Source organism: Ostrea edulis, chromosome 6 (genome assembly GCF_947568905.1).
Source record: "Ostrea edulis chromosome 6, xbOstEdul1.1, whole genome shotgun sequence".
In the NCBI taxonomy this organism is placed as follows: Eukaryota; Metazoa; Mollusca; class Bivalvia; order Ostreida; family Ostreidae; genus Ostrea; species Ostrea edulis.
The window spans coordinates 75,041,337-75,061,336 of NC_079169.1; the positions used below are offsets into that span (position 1 = coordinate 75,041,337).

Consider the following 20,000-nt stretch of genomic DNA (forward strand, 5'->3'; position numbering starts at 1 on the left):
GCATGTTTCTAATCTTACATATAAGTATGCATTTTAAAACATACATTCTTTAAGTTTTCATTTATTTTAGCAGATCAATTCAAACCCACAATAGCGCACAGAGATCTCAATACCAGAAACATCCTTGTACAAGATGACCTTTCTTGTGTTATTGGTGACCTTGGATTTGCCATAACTACCATGGGGTCAAAGTTGATCAGAAATGGCCAGTATGAATATGCTGAGCAGGCATCACTCCAAGATGTAAGTAACCAACTCAATGACCACCGAGTACATAAGCCTGACTCCATGCTGTCTGAGGTCATTTAGCATTATACATGTACATGAATGTCTTAATCTATAGTATCAATGATTCCCATGGGAAACTTTATGTGACGATACTCATTTTTTTACTGCTTACATAATGAAGCATCATATTAAAAAAAAACAATCTTGGTCCCAATCCCCCCCCCCCCCCCCCCCCCCCCCATTACTGTATATTATATCTATTGAGTTTGCAGGTTTGCAGTAAAAATCGCTGATCTATTGTTTTGATCCAGGTTGGCACCTTACGATACATGGCCCCAGAGTTGCTCGATGGTGCTGCCAATTTGAGAGAGTCTGAAGCCTCTTTAAAACAGATTGATGTCTACTCACTGGGACTGGTGCTGTGGGAACTTGCCACAAGATGCCAGGATATGTATCATGGTGAGGAAATAAAAAATGTATTATCTATAGTAAATAACTGGAAAGTTTTCGCTCCAATCCTATTTTGTCCAATTTCGCCCTCATCCAGAAGTGGTGAATTCAAACTTGGGTGAATCTGTGTTTAGTCAAAATTTGAACAAAATTGTTTTTCAAAACATCTGAGAGGTAATAAAACAGGTTGAAAATTTCCCTGTGTACAGGAATTCTGTCAGACCTGAAAAGGACATCTTTAAGTTGTGCTGCTAGGTCTTTATTGTTGGATTTGAATAAAAGCCACTAGGCTGCACATCGTTATTGAGAAACCATGTAAAACTGAATACTACTTCTAAAGGAGATAGGTGTTTCCCATGATATGTGATACACAGTGATACATGTATTGACAAGTACCGGGCCTGGAGGTTATAAAACTTTTACCGTACTCGTACTCAAACTCAGCCATGTTTGTTTTGCATACAACTTTTAGCAAGCTTCGAAACATACTCGAAAAATCTTCAGCATGTACTCCATTTGAGTATGAGAATGATTTTATAAAAGTTTTACATCCTTCACTTTTGAGTATCAGTACGATTTAGAGCATGGAGTTTGAGTTTGAGTATGAAAACGTGCTCAAAAAAGTTTTATAACCTCCAGGAGATCTGTGCAACTTCTAATGCTTTGCATTACAGGCTGTCCTGTTCCTGACTATCAGATGCCATACCAACAAGAGGCCGGATCACAGCCTACATTTGAAGAGATGCAGATCCTGGTATCTAGAAACAAAGTTAGACCCAAGTTCCCAGAAGTCTGGCAAAGTCACAATCAGGTAAGTAATAGGTTCCACAATCAACCAAAGCATATATATATGAGCCATGATGACTGGAACCAAGTTGGAAATTTCAAACATAGATTTAAAGAAGACATTGATTCAACGTACATATGCCTGGGTACAATTGATATCATTTTTAAACACATCAGGCGTGTAAATGAGATTGTTTGAGCAAGATAATTGTAGAACAAATACTGCTGTGTTTGTAGGCTGTTTATATACTGAAGGAGACGGTCGAGGAATGCTGGGACCATGACTCTGAGGCGCGGCTTACAGCTGTTTGTGTGGAAGAGAGAATACATGATATGATTGCACTGTGGGCCCAGGAGAGCAAACAGAAAGGTATTAAGCTTACACAGTTAAAAAAGGAAGACCCAGAAGAATCTTTCTCAATAACTGCTGGACCAATTTCGACCAAACTTGCCACAGAGCATCATTTCACTTTCGTAAAAAGAATGAAAGTTTGTACAAATGAAGGCGATGAAATTGTCCAGGGTATGGTGGTGAAAAAGTGCAAATTGGGTGGGATGCTTAAAAGGAAAGGCAAAACTTTTATGAAAACTAGAGTTCCAGGCCAGGATAGAGGTATAAAGATGTACATAAGAATATGTAGAGAAATTTTTTGAAAACCTGCTTCTCAAAAATCACAAGCCCTTATCCTTATTCATATGTAAGCTGTCATATGTAATGTGGATTGTAGATTGCCCACACCATGTCTCCTGGGTTTGAATAGAACCACAAGTGGGGTTCAAAGTCTATGTAAAATTATGTGCAAAAATTCTTTTAGAATCTTCTCAAGAACCACAAGGGTAGACAATGTGAAATTGATATGAAAGTAATAACATACCATGACCCCTGGGTCTGTGTGGAGTTACTGAAGGGGTTTAAAGTCTTACAAAGGAATACATGATGTATATATAGAAATAAACAATGGAATCTTCTGAAGAAAAAGCCCAAGGGCACTTTTTGTCATATTAATATGCAAGCATCCTCATGTGATCTAAATTAAATGTTTGCTGACACCTTGACCCCTAAATTCGAATGGGGCCATGATTGGGCATTCAAGTTTTACATAAGAAAATTTTACAGTCTTTTCAAGAACTACAAGGGTTCAATCTCCTTAACTGATATGAAAGCATTCCCATCTACACAACTGAAGGGTTTTTTTTTCACACCATGAGAACTAGGTCAAGGTTGAGGTTATAATAGAGACTTGAATATACAGAAAAACTCTGCGAAATTCTTATCCATAACCACTATGGTACAGTTTGTCAGATTTATATGCAGTTAACCTCCTGTAGTTTTGATTGAAATCTGTTCATACCAAGACCCTTAAGTTAAAGGAGGCACAAGAAAGGGGCTAACAGTTGGGATTTTAATTTACATTGGTAAATGTAGTAGTTCAGGTGAGTGAAATGACCCATGGGCCTCTTGTTCACTTAAATTCTGGTTAGATTATGTAGCTATAATAGAAAATGTACACATTCATGGTTAACACTGATATTTTTTCTTCTAATTTTTATTTACAGGCATGACTCCAACGATAACGACAACGAGCAACTCATTAAAAATTTTCTCTGAACCAGAGAGAACAGCACAAGAAACGGCAACTGTAACAGTGGCTCCCGCCCGAGAGGAAATGACATCAGCCGGATTTACGGACAACAGTACTGCCAGTATGGTGGTCAGTTCCCCTCCCAACGGGTACATTAGTTACAACCGACCAGGCATGACCACGTCTGGTTCTACAACTGAAACGTTCGTCTTGATGTCACCTTCTGAAGAGGAAATCCCTCCTCCAGTGAAAGTGTTAAATGTTAACCTGGCGAAAAATAATATGGTGCTTCCTGTTCACCAAGGGCGAAATCCCACAGTCGAAAGGAACACTCATAAAAGGAGTGACGAGGAGCTCAGTGTGGCTGGAAATAAACTCGTGTATAACAACGAGAGATGTGATGTGGAGGGTGGACAGCAAGGGCCCCCTCTGTTGGATGATCTTTTACACTCATTCAATGACAGCTTAGAAACATCACTGGTTCAGAATGATGTTCTAGGACAACACAGAAATCCCCCTATCCCATATCTACAAAATCAAGTGCATGACAGTCGTGGTGGCAGGCCTAAAATAGCCAACACACATCAAGCAATACATAATTCAGAACAGGAAAAATCGCATCAAAGTAGGTTTAAGAATCTGGTCAAAGTTAAAGATATTGGAAGTAAATTGCCATTTTTCAAGAAGAAAGCAAGACATGCTCAGAAGAAAATGGGTAAAGTTGGTCAAGACAATGCATCAGAAATCAGCAATTTGCTACAAGATCAGGAGCAAAATCCAAATTTCAGCCAAGTGGATCAGGGTCAAGGTTCAGCAACATGGTACAACCCTGGGCATGAGAGTTCTACAAGTCCTGTACAGACAGAGATCAGAATGATGAATGGTAGACCAACAGTTCAACAGTCAGCTCAGAAACAGAGTAATATCATCTACATGGCAGAGATAGGCAAGGCGAAGACAGAGACACCAGGCCCAAGGTCAGCTGTCATAGTGACCAGGTCAGGAGGCCATTCCAAAAGTGCATCAGACATAAGTCCTCACAGACAGATGAGTCAATTTTCAAGTGTTTCAGAACTAGATGATGTGTTCTCAAAGAGAAGGAGACCCAACTCTCTCTCTCTGAGAGGACATAACTACAAATTAAAGTCACCACCCAAGTCAAATACTTGTGAAAGCTTTGCATTTCTAGTGAAGGATTCAGAGAAGGATGGTATGATTCAGAAGGATGATTCATCAGAAAAGATTAAGAAGCGGGTCAAAACTCCTGTCACTCTCACGCAGGGTCGGCTGTCCTTGTATGACGACCGTCTGATGACTCACTATATCCTGGAAACGCCAGAATTCGCACAAAAATCAATGAAAGAGTACAGACTGCTGTCAGATGATGTCCAGGCCAGTCTCGTTATCACCAATGAGCAGAGTTGTTAATAAGATGTGAATGAGATTTATTAGGTGTTTAATTGAGGTTCATTCTCTGTGCATGTGATGTGTACATGACTCAACATTTTGTCTGGTCCCACTTTGAGGCACTTATGAATGAAAAGCTGTACAATTTAAGTCTTATGGTCTGATCACCTTGTGGAGGGTGTTTTTCTGTTGCCCTGACAGTATTAATGTTATTGATTCATTATCATGTCCTCAGAAGCTGAGTCATTGATCTGTGAAAGAAGTTCAAAATTGGAAACAAGTTGTTTTCCTCTTTGATTCCAAGTTGCTGGTATATTTGTTAGATCCTCGTGATATGAAGACAGATGTGTTGCTTTTCATTATTCTAAATATTAAATATATGTTGTTTTGTTATGAACAAAGTTTACGTCCTTCGTTTGAATTGTTCTAGATTTCGCTAATCAAATATAACATACAATATGAACCAGACTCAACCTTACCCAAACACACCCTGAGAATGTACTCCAGGTTTAATTTGGGTTCACCCCGGACTCCACATTAGGTTTAGGATCTAGCTTACTTGTATGTAAAGTCTGGGTTTGTGGTGTTGACCTGTCCCTCATGTATTCTGAATACACAAACATCTATTTCCATGGTAAAATTTTCCCTACATGAAGATTTTGCGACTGTTTACATTGTTGATAACAACCACAAGGACTTGTCACGAATTTTTTGTCGCATTAAAATTTGACACTATCTATTCCATAGTTACATGTGTAAAAACAGAATAACGAGAGTCAGTTCGTGGTGAGCCCCCGTGTAACAAGTACAAAACAAACAGAATAACAAGAGTCAGTTCGTGGTGAGCCCCTGTGTAACAAGTACAAAACAAACAGAATAACGAGAGTCAGTGCGTGGTGAGCCCCCCTGTAACAAGTACAAAACAAACAGAATAACGAGAGTCAGTTCGTGGTGACCCCCCGTGTAACAAGTACAAAACAAACAGAACACAAACTTCCTAGTGATTGGATTCTTTACAGAGCAAGAGACAATAAGTACAGAATTCCAGAGATAAAATCTTGAATTTTCCTGAAATGTGCAAGTTAGATTGCTATGGAATTATTTGTTTGCACTTTGTGATTGCCGCGTACTTCAGAAGTATTTAGGTTACATGTAATTATCCATGCAGAAACTACTGTTAAAGCCTTGAACGATTTCTTTTATTTTTTATATCCGCTGTGCTAATGGTAATATTATAATATGATAATGAGTGGTGTGATTTTCTGTCTGCACTAAGTTTCATGTAATTTGCACAATAGATGTATGTATATAAAAAAGCCCAATGCTTGCCACGTAGTTTAATGGGAAAGACATTATAGAATGTAATTATGCATTTTTAAATGCTGTTTTATAAACAAGTAATTATATGAATCATTTAAATTGTCATTGTTGATATTTAACAGTGTGAAAATGACTACATAGTAATTATATATGCATGTATTTTAAAAAGCATATAAATCTTGAATTTTTCGCAAATTAGACTGATAGTCTATAAAAAATTTCCTGTTAATTTTGTGATAGTTGTGCATGGTGAAAATTAAATTGAAATCAGATATGGAAATTAATACAGTATTTATCCACTAAATGACAAATTCCGCCACCTAGCTTTGCTTTAAAAATTAATAAATTCGGGAACCACTTGGTTTGCTTTATGTGTCAAATTCAAATCTCAGATGCTTCCTGCGGAATCTTTTCAGGGTCACCTCTAAGTTTACTCTGGATTCATCAAACCAGAGTTTGCTTTTATTAGTTTTCTGTAAGGTTGAGTTTGGTTAGTACTGTATTTGAGTTTAGTTCATTTAATTGTTCTTAATGAGAAAAAAAAAACATGACAATAAGTTGCATTTTTAAATATGATGATGATTTTTCATCTCATGTTAATCTTCCTGTTAGAGTTGCTCCCAAAAAAATTCTACATTTAATAGGTCGACTGCTTGAAACTGAAATAGCAATAAATTGTGAAGCTAAAATTATATAATAGATTTTATAAATTTGGAAATGAAAATTAAAAGAAGCTGATGTTAGTGACCCATTGATACAGACATGATTGATCTAAATCTTTATCAGCTCATTTTGTTTGTTTGTTTTTTTCCATGTATTTTTCACACCCTTTTAAAAATTGAGCGTAAGATGTAGAATTTTGGGGTTGGCCTTGTTCTGTAGACCTGCAAAGTTTTTATGTTTAAATTCTGTCTGAATATTATGTTGTATTCCTTGGATTTTCTTTGGAAAAAAAGATTTTCTATGAAACATTTTCTGAATGTAAAGTGCACATATAAATTTCATATATACAAGACAACATTGTTCAATTCGTATGATAAAACACAAAGTTATATTTTAAAAATTTGGCACTGGAAAGAATGAATAGAAATGAGGATTTGTGCAGAACAAAAACTGTAACAGGTTTTTTTGTGTGTGTTATGTACAAACCGTTTATTTCTTCACTCTATTCTGCTCGGACAGCTCCACATTTTTTTTTTTTAGATTATCATTTTCCATAAACAGTAGAGCCAAAAGGTATATAGGATCATATCATGTTTTCACATTGATTTAGCTCTGAGAATGAATAAATTTTCCTGTATAATTATAAGAATTAATATTTGAGATGTATGGCATTATTGGTGTGTCTGATTTTTGTGGTACTCCTAAGAAGTTTCCGATTATATTGAGATGTATGATGCAACAGAGCTGTATCATTCTGTAAACATTTGTTATTCATTTTGTGTCGTCCTGTACTCTGATACTGAACTGCAGTAGCTGTCGAGTTGTATTGCTGTTCCTGTGATGCACATTTTTGCTTCAGAAGCATTTTGTATTTGTGTGTATATTTTGGTAACATCTACCCTATGATAGTAGATTTGTGATATTTTTTGTTAAGATTCAACTCCCTCGAGTCCAAGACTTTGGAATTTTCTTTTTGGATAGGAAGTCTATTTTATGATTATCTCCAATCTTTTGAAGGTGACCTAATACAACTAGTCAAGAATGCTTGTTTCTCCTAAGTATTAGTCTTCAGTTGGTTGCATTGCAGAATTTTAGCTTACCTGAGCCAAAGTTCAACTGAGCTTTTCTTACTAAAATTAGTCATCACTGTGTCCAAGTACATCTGATTTCTTCTGTTGGCGATTTTCAACCAGCTGAATTTGTTCAAATCATCTTTTGGGTAAAGGGTTATTTGTTTGTCAAAAAAGGCCATTTAAGGGAAGAGAAAGGGTGAGAAATAACCCCAATAGTTGAAACAATATAATTTGTATGCCCATACTGAAAACAAATGTCTTTTATATAATCTGAGAATGCATGTTTTAAAAACATAACCCAGGTTGTTTGATTAAGGTGAAAGTCACCAGAAGAAATACCATTAAGGGTTATAACTTTGTAGCAAAGATAATGTTCTCAATACTTCACAATAAAGTTCTGTGTGACGTCATGACTATAGTCATTTGAACAAGGTCAAAGTCGCTGAGAAAAAGTGTAAATATCTCAATCCAAATCTTTAGAGCAACCTTAATAGACAATCGTACTTCACACAAAGATTTTTTTGTGTGTTCTGTGTAAATCATGATCTTAGATGATGGATATATAATGTCAAGGTCACTGAGAAAAGAAATGTATTAATGTTAAGGTCACTGAGAAAAGAAGTGTATACTGTATACTCCTTGTACAGACCATCTTTTGTTTTGTTTTTTACGTAGAAGCATTTGACACTCTTGTGATTCCAATTATTTAAGTACTAGAAGGACAGCTAGTTCTTGTCAAAGATAACAAGATTAGATTTTTTCAATGTTTCCTGCTCCCAGGGCCTTATGGTGGGGTAAGGAAGCACTTGCATATTAATCTGGGTTATCATGAATTGGGAGAAGAGTCTTGAATGGGCATTGGGACTTGGGGGCTTGTGATGCTGAATAAAACAGAATTTCATTTCTTATTTACATGTTTGAATTCGTATGTTATCACCTTGATGATAAAAATGTTTTTAAAGATTGCATGTTCAGCAGTAAATTAGTATTTAACCTTCATAACTGATTGACATTTAAAGTTTTTTCATGCAATTCAGTAATTCATATGGTTAGTTTAAACAAAAAGAAAGTTCTTTATGAATGTATAAGCTTTTGCTATTTTACGGACAAATATCACACGAGAGAAAACTTAGTGAAGAATGGAGAGTTCAGAATATATGTACAATAGATTTTGAAATCGAGAACTTAAAAATTTACTTTACGTCGCAAAAAAATACAGCTCTAGTAGACAGTAACTGATGGGGAAAACTAATTAAAGCTAGATTTGTACTCTCAATATTCAAATCCGTGTTTAGGCTGTTTACTAACTAACTGGCTAGGCAGTGGTACTTAGAAAGACAAAAAAAAATGTTACTCGTATTTATTTTTCCTTTTATTGTTCAAAAGGAAGTCAGCCAATCATTGTATGTGTTATTTATCTTTAAACTTAGTGTCACATTAACAGTTGTGGAAATCTCTGTAATGACAGATGTTCACATAGTCTGCATCCTTAAACTTAGTGTCACAATAACAGTTGTGGAAATCTCTGTAATGACAGATGTTCACATAGTCTGCAGTTGTGGTTTTTATCCAAAGTATGGTTTTGAAAATGTCCTTGAATTGGAGATTAAAGATAGCAAATGCAGTAGTGAATGAAAAACATTGCATTATAAGTTTGTTTTATTCATCATCACCCATTTACAGAAATGGAGTCATTTGATTTTAGTGCAGAAAATATGTACATACCTAGATGGCATTAAAGTAATATGTAAATAATGAATATTTTTTTTATGTAGATATGTGAAATGCCCAAGTTTTGTATATTTTATGTTTGTCACCCAGTGACTGATTGAACAGCTTTGTATATATCAATATTTGTATTCAATTATTCAGCATACTAGCTCTATTTATGAGAAATAGGGCCAAACAATATTTAGCCTTTTTAAAACTTGTACAGATCTCCATATATATATATTTCTCTACAGCATGCCATTTTTTCTTTGTTTGCAATTTTGATTACAGCAATATTTCCTAACTTCGATTTTTTTTCATCAATATGACATTTTTCATGGGGGGTTTTTGTGTCAACTGATTGACCTTTAATCCACTTGGTGATAGTAGAATATTTCCTTATATGTTAGTAAATGTATGTTGTGTGCAAAAATCAAGAAAAAAAAAGTTGAAAAAAAAAAAGTTGAAAGAAGCTTATCAATTTGTCTAGTTCTTAAATCACTGTCTCACACCAAAAATAAATTCAGTTTGAGAACATTATACATGCAGGTATCACTGTTCATGACAAGTTTCTGTGTAATCCATGAGTACTTGAATCTGATATTTTTATATGTTGAAAGAGAGGATGTAAACCCTGTCTAAAGAGTAGAGTTTTATCATACAAGTTCCCAATGTTAAGCTCGGTGTATTTGAGCCTGTAAATCTCATTTTCACTTTATCAACTATTAGCGATGCTGGTGCATTTGGTTCACCCTAGCAGTGTTTTGCTCTTTTCAGTTTTATTATTCACTTCTGTGAATGTATGTAAAATGCCAATTTTTTTTTGTGCCTGTACTTTTGAAGTTGCTTGCAATTAAATTGCATCAGTATGTATAATATACATTGTGTTCACCATTCTTTCTTTAATGTATGAAATGAGGAACTCTAAAGTAAGATTGGGTAATTTGATCAAACAGCAGATCTAGAGGGGGTGTTAATTCTTGGGTTAGCACCTCCCCATTTGAAATATATTCACAAAAAGTTAATTTTGTACCATTTGGGGGGGGGGGGGGGGGGGTTGCAAACCTTTTTGGATGGAAAATGTACCATTTAAGGTTGCAACCCCTTTTAGAAATTGTGGATAGGCTGTACAAATGATCACATGAACAAGGGATCACATGAACAAGATAGACAATACAAGTGATCACATGAACAAGATAGACATTACAAGAGATCACATGAACAAGATAGGCAATACAGTGATAAAGTGAACAAGATAGATGATACAAGGGATCATGAATAAGGTTCATAGCACCTTGACCCTGTTCAAACAATCTTGGTTTAGGATGAGATGTTCTTAGCACATTAGCATCTTCAGCTTTCAAAGTTCTTACCTAAACCAAGTCATAAGTTTTATGCTCTCTCCCCTCCCTGACTGGGGAGGGGACATTTGTTTATGGCCTATCAGCAACTGAAACCTTAGTCACAACTTAATTTGGACTATGCATGATGGAGATTCCATACTTAGTGAACTGTAAAATCAATGACATTGTTGTAACTGCCCAAGGTCAAGGATGAGTGTTTCACAAATCCTGTGTGTGTACTTATCTTAACCTAATATCTAAAATTTGGCACAATCGAAGCAGCATGATGTACTATATGGCATCATTAAAGCACTTGATCTAGCTGTGTTCAATCAGCATGATGTACTATATGGCATCATTAAAGCACTTGATCTAGCTGTGTTCAATCAGCATGATGTACTATATGGCATCATTAAAGCACTTGATCTAGCTGTGTTCAATCAGCATGATGTACTATATGGCATCATTAAAGCACTTGATCTAGCTGTGTTCAATCAGCATGATGTACTATATGGCATCATTAAAGCACTTGATCTAGCTGTGTTCAATCAGCATGATGTACTATATGGCATCATTAAAGCACTTGATCTAGCTGTGTTCAATCAGCATGATGTACTATATGGCATCATTAAGCACTTGATCTAGCTGTGTTTAATCAGCATGATGTACTATATGGCATCATTAAGCACTTGATCTAGCTGTGTTCAATCAGCATGATGTACTATATGGCATCATTAAAGCACTTGATCTAGCTGTGTTCAATCAGCATGATGTACTATATGGCATCATTAAGCACTTGATCTAGCTGTGTTTAATATGGATGTGTAACGGGAAGGGAGAAAATGCAACAGACCAGACCGGGATTCGAACCCGGTGGCCAGTTAGCTCAGTTGGTAGAGCACCTGACTAGAGATTCAGGGGGCCCGGGTTTGAATCCCGGTCTGGTCCGTTGCATTTTCTCCCTTCCTGTTACATATATGAATAACGATTTTCATATTTTAACAAAATTGTTTTTAATCGCTCTTTCTTCACTGCCAAAGCCACCAAAATTCAAATCCTGCTTAAGTAAGTATACCATATAGCGGGTTTATTCCGCGGGTATAAAATTTGGTGATTTGCTGGCTCAAAGGTATGCTAATGATTTTAGCGGAATAAATTTTGGCAGACAGGGAAAAGTCGTCTCTTTTTCACATACTGAAGTCACAATTGGGTGCATGTTTGGCAAGTGAAATTTTGGCGGAAAGCTATCTAACTGCTAAAATAAGCCAAAATCATTAAACACGTTCCATACTAAACATCATGTAATGACATCATAGTTCAAGATAATTAAATATACAAAGCATGTATGTTGAAACTGAATGCATTGCATTACATGCATTGAAAGCAAATAGATAAGTTATAGTACAGCAGCTGTCAGAAAGAGACAGTGTATTGAAAATTTTGGGGTGCCATGTGATTTGTTTTGGTCCAATCGGATATCTTCAAACTTGTTTGAATTGGGATAAAGGAATATATATATATGAAATTCTTTAACAATCTTCTTGTCAAATTTCACAAGGTACAATATATAGAATAAATATCCAAGTATCCTCATGTAGTGTAGATTCAAGGTCGCACCATGACCTCCTAGGTCTTCACAAGGCCACAAGATTGGGTTCAAAGTGTCATACACAGGAATTATATGAAAATCTTCTCAAGGAATAGAAGGGTACAATATACTAAATTAATATTTTGAAAAGCTATCATCAAGCAGTATAGATTCAGTTTGTATGCACCATTTCTCTGGAGTATTGGTGAATGGTGAGCTAAATGGAATCCTAATTCTTCAAAAGTATTCTCAAGAACCACAGGGCCAAATAGTCAAAATGACACCAAAGCATCCTCCTGTATAGTAAACAGTGTGACCCTGGTGTTCAGGGCAGGGCCACCAACACTGCACATTGGAGAACACGGTAAAATTCTGTTGAAAACCATCTTCTTCTAAAGAACCTTTGTGATGCAATATGTCATATTAACATGCAAGATCGAGTCTCCTGTTGCAATGATTGAATTTCAAGCACTGCTCGGTGTTATGTGATCATTGGGGTTCCATGTTTTACATGGAAAAGTGCAACTGCTCAGGTAAATTATCCTTTCAGTAGTTTGTCAAAAAATATAATACATGTATGCTCATGTAGTGTACCACGTACTGTCCAATGAATGTGTTGGCCACAGTATTAGGAATCCAAAGATTGTATGTCATACCTTGCATCTGTAAGGGCGAGACAACTCGGGTGAGCCTTGTGTCCTTTGGGCCTTTACTTTATGAGAAATAACAAAGATACTCATCATACGTAGAAATTTTATTTTTCTCAAATGGTTTGTGTACAGAAATTATCGGTAATGTCTGCCGTAGTTGATAGAACAAAAACAAACATAGCAACTGTGTCATATTAAAGAAAACAGAAAAGTAAATTACATGATAATTGAAAAATACATGTATGTAGACACATACTAAGAGTATTTTTTAGGTAGACTGATGACTGCTAAATCTGATTATTTAAAGGGTATTTCTCTGTTTACATTATGAACTACAATTAGGAGGTACATATGCTAGTATTTTATACACATGTTATTTACTAATTTATACAGATAAACAAATCAGGTTTATTTCCTGTTTACACTGAAGTACAAGTCAATACATGTGATTATTGACAATATACTAGTGAGAGGTAGTACAGAAGTTATTTAACCCATAACCTTGACCTTGGTGATACATTACAAACTGGCCATGATGTCATGGATATGCTATATAAAGAGCTAGCTAGTAATAGTATTTCAATTTATCATTGCCTGTATCAGTGACAACACAACCCTAGTTCAATATATTCAACATTACATTCATTCAAGGTAAAGCAAGAGAATAAAATTAATACCCAGGATAAGATTTTGTTACATTGTGATCTGACCTTGACACAAGATCTTGCCATCCAGAGCACAATACAGGGAACTCATTCTGACAAGAGATCCACATACTGAGAATGTGTCCAAGCACAATAAAGGGAATTAACTCATTCTGACAAGAGAATGTGTCCAAGCACAATAAAGGGAATTAACTCATTCTGACAAGAGATCCACATACTAAGAATTGTGTCATAGCACTAGGAATGACCTTCATTAAAATTCTGAAATGGTGTCCAAAATATGTGATTTAGAGTTCAAATGACAACATTTCAACCCAGATACAATTTCAACAGAGCCACTCACTTTAAGGTAAATATAGACAATAGATTTATATACACAGATGAAAATGATACTTTTAAAAGTATGTACAATAGTATATTTGCCTATGAAATTTATAAAAGTACAAAATGGTATTAAAATTCAGTCCAATTCTATGTACAAGTGTAGAAAAAAATTCCACAAAAATTGGAAGCACCTATTGGGAGCAAAAAACAGTGCATCCCACTTTTGACCAAAATCTTGTGATTGATGGCTATGATATGACATTGACAATAATTTGCATATCAATTTGGTGCTCTCTTGACACCTCACATGGCTGATTCTGACTTAACCACATGAAAATTCTGCATTCACATGATATAAGGAGCATGCTGTATGCAAGTGGTCAGTGCCAAGGAATCAAATCTACCACAAATATTTAAAGTTGACATCTTTGTTGCTACAAACACTACTGTTCTGACAACAATTCTAATGACATATCCAATCTTTAACATCATACATGACATTTCTGACCTTTTTTTTCTAAAACTAATTTTTCATCTCCTCCATATGACGAGTTTTTGTAAAATTTCTGGAAAAGGTTTAAATTTTACATTGTTATAATAAAATCACTACATTTCGTATATTGGCTCGGGTAGGTCAGTGGTTAGATCACCTAACTAGTAATAAATGGGTCCAAGGTTCAATCTCTGGTTGATCCAAAGATTTTTCTTTCCCTTTTTGCTACAGTAATTTCAAATTAGTGATTTTCATTTCATATATACAACTTTCTGTTATACATAAGAGTTTACTTTACATTTTACTTGCCACAATCAGGAACTATCAAAAATATCCTAAATCCTTAAGTTTTTTAATACAAAAAGATTGGATGCATGTGAACCTGAAATGTCATGAAAAATTATACGTAATCGAGAAACGTCGCAATATATATCTTTAACCCTGGGATCATGAACCATTTTAAGCTTTAGTGAAACTCCGCAGATTAATCCACACTAACACCATACAGTAACCAAATAGTCCCACATAAAAGTTCTGTCAAATTATGTAACATGTTGTTATCACAAATTTCATGTTTCAGATATCTACCAGTTGTTAAAAAGCAGACTGAGTTTGTTTTACGATCGTGAGGCCATGTTTCATGTGATCAATGAATGGATGATACAAATATCACGAAGATGCACGAGAATACTGCAATGTAACATTTTTCTTGCACCAATATTCGATATATATAGGAAATTTAAACTGAAAATTGAAAGTTTGCATGTAATGATGACCTTGGTAACGATTATAAAGCTAGCACATAAAATTTAAAATTCATTACACATAAAAACACATTGACTTCAGAAAGTAATGCTGCTTATAAGAACACGGAACGAGGTGTCATTAATATGTGTTACGTGGTAAAACAAAGAGATGTTCCTAGTTGTAGCAGCAGAAAGTGAACATTGAAACAACGCTGTTTCATATAGCAGCAAAGCTGAATAAAACATACTGAATTCTGAAAGTCATTTTAAAAGTAGCACTTCAAATCTTGTCTACATGTGAACAATAAGGCGAGGGTTAAATTATATTCTCTCCAAATTATTCTTGAAAACCCCTCTTAACGATTATCTCTTTTTTACCTATCTTTTAAGAAACTGAAATGAAAATAATTCAACTGAAATTCAAAAGTGTTAAAAGCATACGACAATAAACATAAATGTCATTACAACACATAGTATTGACCTATTTACATGATACCAAAAACATGCCAAAATGAAATACCCGTTATTATTGATCAGCTGCATGAACCTATAATCTTTAATGATAAAACAACAAAAATCGTAGGCAGGCAATTTTTAACAATATATCCTGAGTGATAAAGTACAAGGCATTTTTAAAAAAAAAAAATGATGGGAACTGTGAAGGCAGGAATGTAAATCCACGATAAAATTGTAACAGGGAGGTCAAATCAACAGAGCAATGTTAAAAAGGTTAGTCTGTAAACAGCAATTAACAAGAGAACCATGAACAGTGCAAAATATGCCCGAGATGGTTTCAAATTTTGATCTTTAATAGTACTATAAGATTTGTTGTGGAAAGGAACAAAACATAGTATAGCTATTTCAGTAATATAGAATAGCAACTTGACAATTGTTATCTGGCCTTCAACTGTCAAACAGCCATTATTCCCTTTCCACAGGAAATAGGTCAATTTGATGACTGTGGACCTAAGGGAATGCATCTTATATAACAGCCCGGCACAAGTTTTACTATACTTATCTTACTAAAAATAATTCTGACTCAAGAATTTCATAAGTTTTAACTTAAGATACATTAACGCTTCTGTTTTACTAAATCAAATGTGTTCTCAAGTCCAGTTGTAATTAAAACTTCAGTGGTGACTGGGAGGTTTGTCTTTATTTTCTCTCAAAATATCCTGAAACAGCACAAGGGCAGTCATTCTATTTAAATGAAAGGAAAAAAATTCAGAAAAATATCTTAACTTAGGATAGCCTATATAAGGCTGTTGTAAAGTTACGATGATTTTTTAACATAACATATTTAAGTTAAGAAGTTTTAAAATTTGACCCCTAACCTCCGACTTTATTTACAATTTTCTTCACTCCATGAGGAATGAATGTGCTGAGTTTGAAGGCCTGAAACACGACTCACTCCCATACCTTTCCCTTAAGGATAATATTTACCGTGTTGGAAGATCCTGGACCATAACTTACAATGGTTTGTACCTTACACACAAGGTGTTTACAGACAGAAAAGACTAGACAAAGACGGATAAAGCCATACCACAGGTTTCATCTAAAGACAGGCATATTTAAATCATTCAATCATAGCTGCACTGTTGAATTTAAAATATCAAACTTAAATTCATACAACATACTTCACAAAATCTTAATTTGATATTTGATATAAAATAATTGTTAGCTTTATGCCCACAGTCCAAAGAATTTTTCACAAATTCGCTGTTTAATACATCACAATATCTTGTAGGCACATCAAAAAAAGCACCTGTTATTATATTTCTGTTGTCATCTTGTTGAGCATGAAACAGAACCAGACAGCAGAGACAGCTAGTTATATAGGTTAAACTTCCCAAGCACCTCTCTCTACACTAATGATGATATTACATTTTAAACATAATAGGCACCATGAATACGAGCTGTCTCCTGAACAATAAGATTCTGATTTCCATTCAGGTGGAGATAAGAAGAGACTTCTTTCCATATTTTCTCTTTCTGTAAAATTAAACACATGTATATGAGTGATTATCAATTTTTCAACTGTTCCTTTAACAAGAACACCCACATTTTTTTATTACCCTAAATCATTATCTAGTAACAGCTCAAGAAACTTTATTGTAATACATTTGTCCTAACAAACAAACCAGGAATTTATGTCCTCAGCTATATGGGTTGATGAGACTCAGTGGCAAATTTGACGTTAAAAATGACCCTGCCTTTTAGCAGTCACATAACATTGACCTTGGCTTTTAGCAGTCACATAACATTGACCTTGACTTTTAGCAGTCACATGACATTGACCTTGGCTTTTTGGGTCATCAAGTACAAAGTCTCTATCTTGTGTAACAGGAGGGGAGAAAATGCAACGGACCAGACCGGGATTCGAACCCGGGCCCCCTGAATCTCTAGTCAGGTGCTCTACCAACTGAGCTATCTGGCCACCGGCGATCGAACCCGGATGACCGCTACATTCCTCCCTCCTTAAATGTCTTCACACCTGAAGACATCAACCCAGGATCTTTACCCCCTGGCAGGCATTTTCACCTGCCAGTTCCAGGGGCTGGTCTACGGCACCAAATGTGACAGGAGGGGAGAAAATGCAACGGACCAGAGCGGGATTCGAACCCGGGCCCCCTGAATCTCTAGTCAGGTGCTCTACCAACTGAGCTATCTGGCCACCGGCGATCGAACCCAGCTGACCGCTACACTTGCATAATCTAAATTTAAGACCTGGGTTAAAGTTGCAGGCGAACAAAATCACAAGCAGACAAAAACTGATAAGCCTCAGATCTTTCATCTTGGGGGATAAAAAAGAGGAGAAAATACATGTATATTATAGATGGGGATTTAAAATTTTCTTTATTCTAACTTGCATTCATAAAGGGTTTATACAACTTAAAAACCTTGACCACAGATCTTTTAATAAAGCCACAGTTTTTGCTTCTGCTCAAGATATTTTTAACATACCTCTGGTAACGGATAGATGCACACCAGGGGAGCACCTGCCCTGTTCAGTGGATGAATATATCTATACCTAAAAGCAATCATAAACTTACATTAACAATTTTGGAATCCAGGTTATCTGGGACATGGTAGTGTATGTTCCAGACCTCCGACTCTCTCCAGGCATTGTCTGTGTTACAGGGGTCATCCATGTATCCCTTGTAAATTATCCCAGAAGTGAACCCAGTAAAGGGTCCCGGGTGGGGCTCCACAAATTGCTGAAAGAACTGAAAAATAGAATGTAACAAATCCTATGTATATGTTCTATGATTTAACAGATGGTGTCCACTTTAATCTGTCCCTGTGACAGTTAAAAATACTCCTTCAACAAGAAGACAACATAGCTCGCCGGGAAGCACGACTCTATTTAACCTATCCCTTTAGTTCAAAAGGTAATTTTTTTTGAAAAATAGGTCAAAGTTCAAGGTTACTTGGTCAAAAGTTTTTATACCATATCAAAGGCCTGGTCATAAGACATCTGAATATGAAATATCAAATCCGTATCCTCTTGGTTCAAAAGATATAGCCAAGGTTAATGTTTTAGAAAAGTAGGTCAAAGTCCAAGGTCAACAGTTCTGGTAACAAAAGAAATGTCTTCTAATGAGGCATCTATATTTGAAACATAAAAGCCCTATCACTCTTGGTTCAAAATATATAACCATGCAAGGATAAAAATTTTGAACAGTAGGTCAAAGTTCAAGACAAAGGTCATTAGGTCAAATGTCTTCTACCAAAAAAGCCTCTTCATGAGGCATTTATATCTGAAATATCAAACCCCCCTATTCCTTGGTTCAAAAGATATAGCCCAGGCTAAATTTTTTAAAAGTTAGGTCAAAGTCCACAGTAAAGGTCACCAGGTCAAAAGTCTTGGTACCAAAACAAAGGTCTCTTCATGAGGCATCTATATGTAAAATATCAAACCCCTATCCACCTTGGTTTAAAAGATATAGCAGAGGTTAATGTCTTTTCCTTAAAGTGTGATGTCGATGCCAGGGTCATCACAATAGCTCTCTGGACAGTCGTCCCAGCGAGCTAAAAAGTATCACACACGTATTGCGTACAAGTAAGTAAATGTGACATCATCAGATGACAGACGGACACGCAGACGATGAACATACTGATCAGAAAATAGCACGTCGAGCTTTCAGCTCTGATGAATTAAGAAACAAAATTAATTAAAACGCATGTACAAATTAGAAGGAAATTCCTCACCTCAACCATTTGGTTTTCTGACATTTCTTCATTGATTTGGACCTCTTTCTGACCGAACACCTTACTCATGAATTTCTTGCACACAGCTGAATAAAGTGACAGGTGTCCATACTCTTTTCCCTACAAATGGTGAAAAATATTTAATACTTTTGTAAACAATGCAAATGGTGAAAATAATACTATAAAAGTCATTTTTATAAACAAGTGAGGTAAATTCCCCTACAAATGGTGAAAATGATACTATTAAACTCATTTTTATAAACAACTGAAATATTGTCCAGTCATAAGCAAGTTTTGTGCAAAGTATGAGACAATCTTCAGGAGTAAAAAGTATAACTGAAGATGTAGTGTATTTTCAGCTTATGTTCCATAGAGCCCCACCTTAAGGTTAGAACTACTAATCCAGTAGTATGAATTTCACAATTTTGGTAGAAGCCTCCATGTTCATAATCACTACACAACCAGTTCTTGAGATTGATATTCAGTAGATAGACCCATGGACCATGAATTTCACAATTTCAGTAAAAGCCAACTATGCACCTAGTTTGTTTCCGAGATGTTCAGGAATACAGAGGAATTTTAAACACTTGAAGCATTTTCACTATATGGCCCATACATGTACATAGCCATGCCCTAGGGTGTAAAACCCCTGACACGAGGGCTATGAATCTCATAATCTCACAATTTTATTGAGGTCTCCATGCTCAATTCAACTGTACACCTCATTTGTTTCCTAACATGTTCAGGAATAGAAAAAAC

The 20,000-nt window shown here is 35.6% G+C and overlaps 2 protein-coding genes across 2 annotated transcripts in view; one reads left to right on the forward strand and one right to left on the reverse strand.

Moving 5' to 3' along the window:
• LOC125646146 (uncharacterized) overlaps window positions 1–10,100 on the forward strand; it is a 33,945-nt gene extending 23,845 nt beyond the window's left edge. The window contains exons 7-11 of the mRNA XM_056142000.1: window positions 71–243; window positions 540–687; window positions 1,353–1,489; window positions 1,702–1,834; window positions 3,022–10,100. Of these exons, the coding sequence (XP_055997975.1) occupies window positions 71–243; window positions 540–687; window positions 1,353–1,489; window positions 1,702–1,834; window positions 3,022–4,475 (2,045 nt within the window). The 3' untranslated portion in view covers window positions 4,476–10,100. The remainder of the gene's footprint in view (window positions 1–70; window positions 244–539; window positions 688–1,352; window positions 1,490–1,701; window positions 1,835–3,021) is intronic.
• Window positions 10,101–12,890: 2,790 nt separating this feature from the next.
• LOC125646155 (transient receptor potential cation channel subfamily M member-like 2) overlaps window positions 12,891–20,000 on the reverse strand; it is a 54,498-nt gene continuing 47,388 nt past the window's right edge. Inside the window, exons 31-33 of the mRNA XM_056140786.1 lie at window positions 19,242–19,361; window positions 18,083–18,256; window positions 12,891–17,021 (exon numbers count right to left, since the gene is read on the reverse strand). Coding sequence (XP_055996761.1) covers window positions 16,917–17,021; window positions 18,083–18,256; window positions 19,242–19,361 — 399 coding nt within the window. The 3' untranslated portion in view covers window positions 12,891–16,916. The remainder of the gene's footprint in view (window positions 17,022–18,082; window positions 18,257–19,241; window positions 19,362–20,000) is intronic.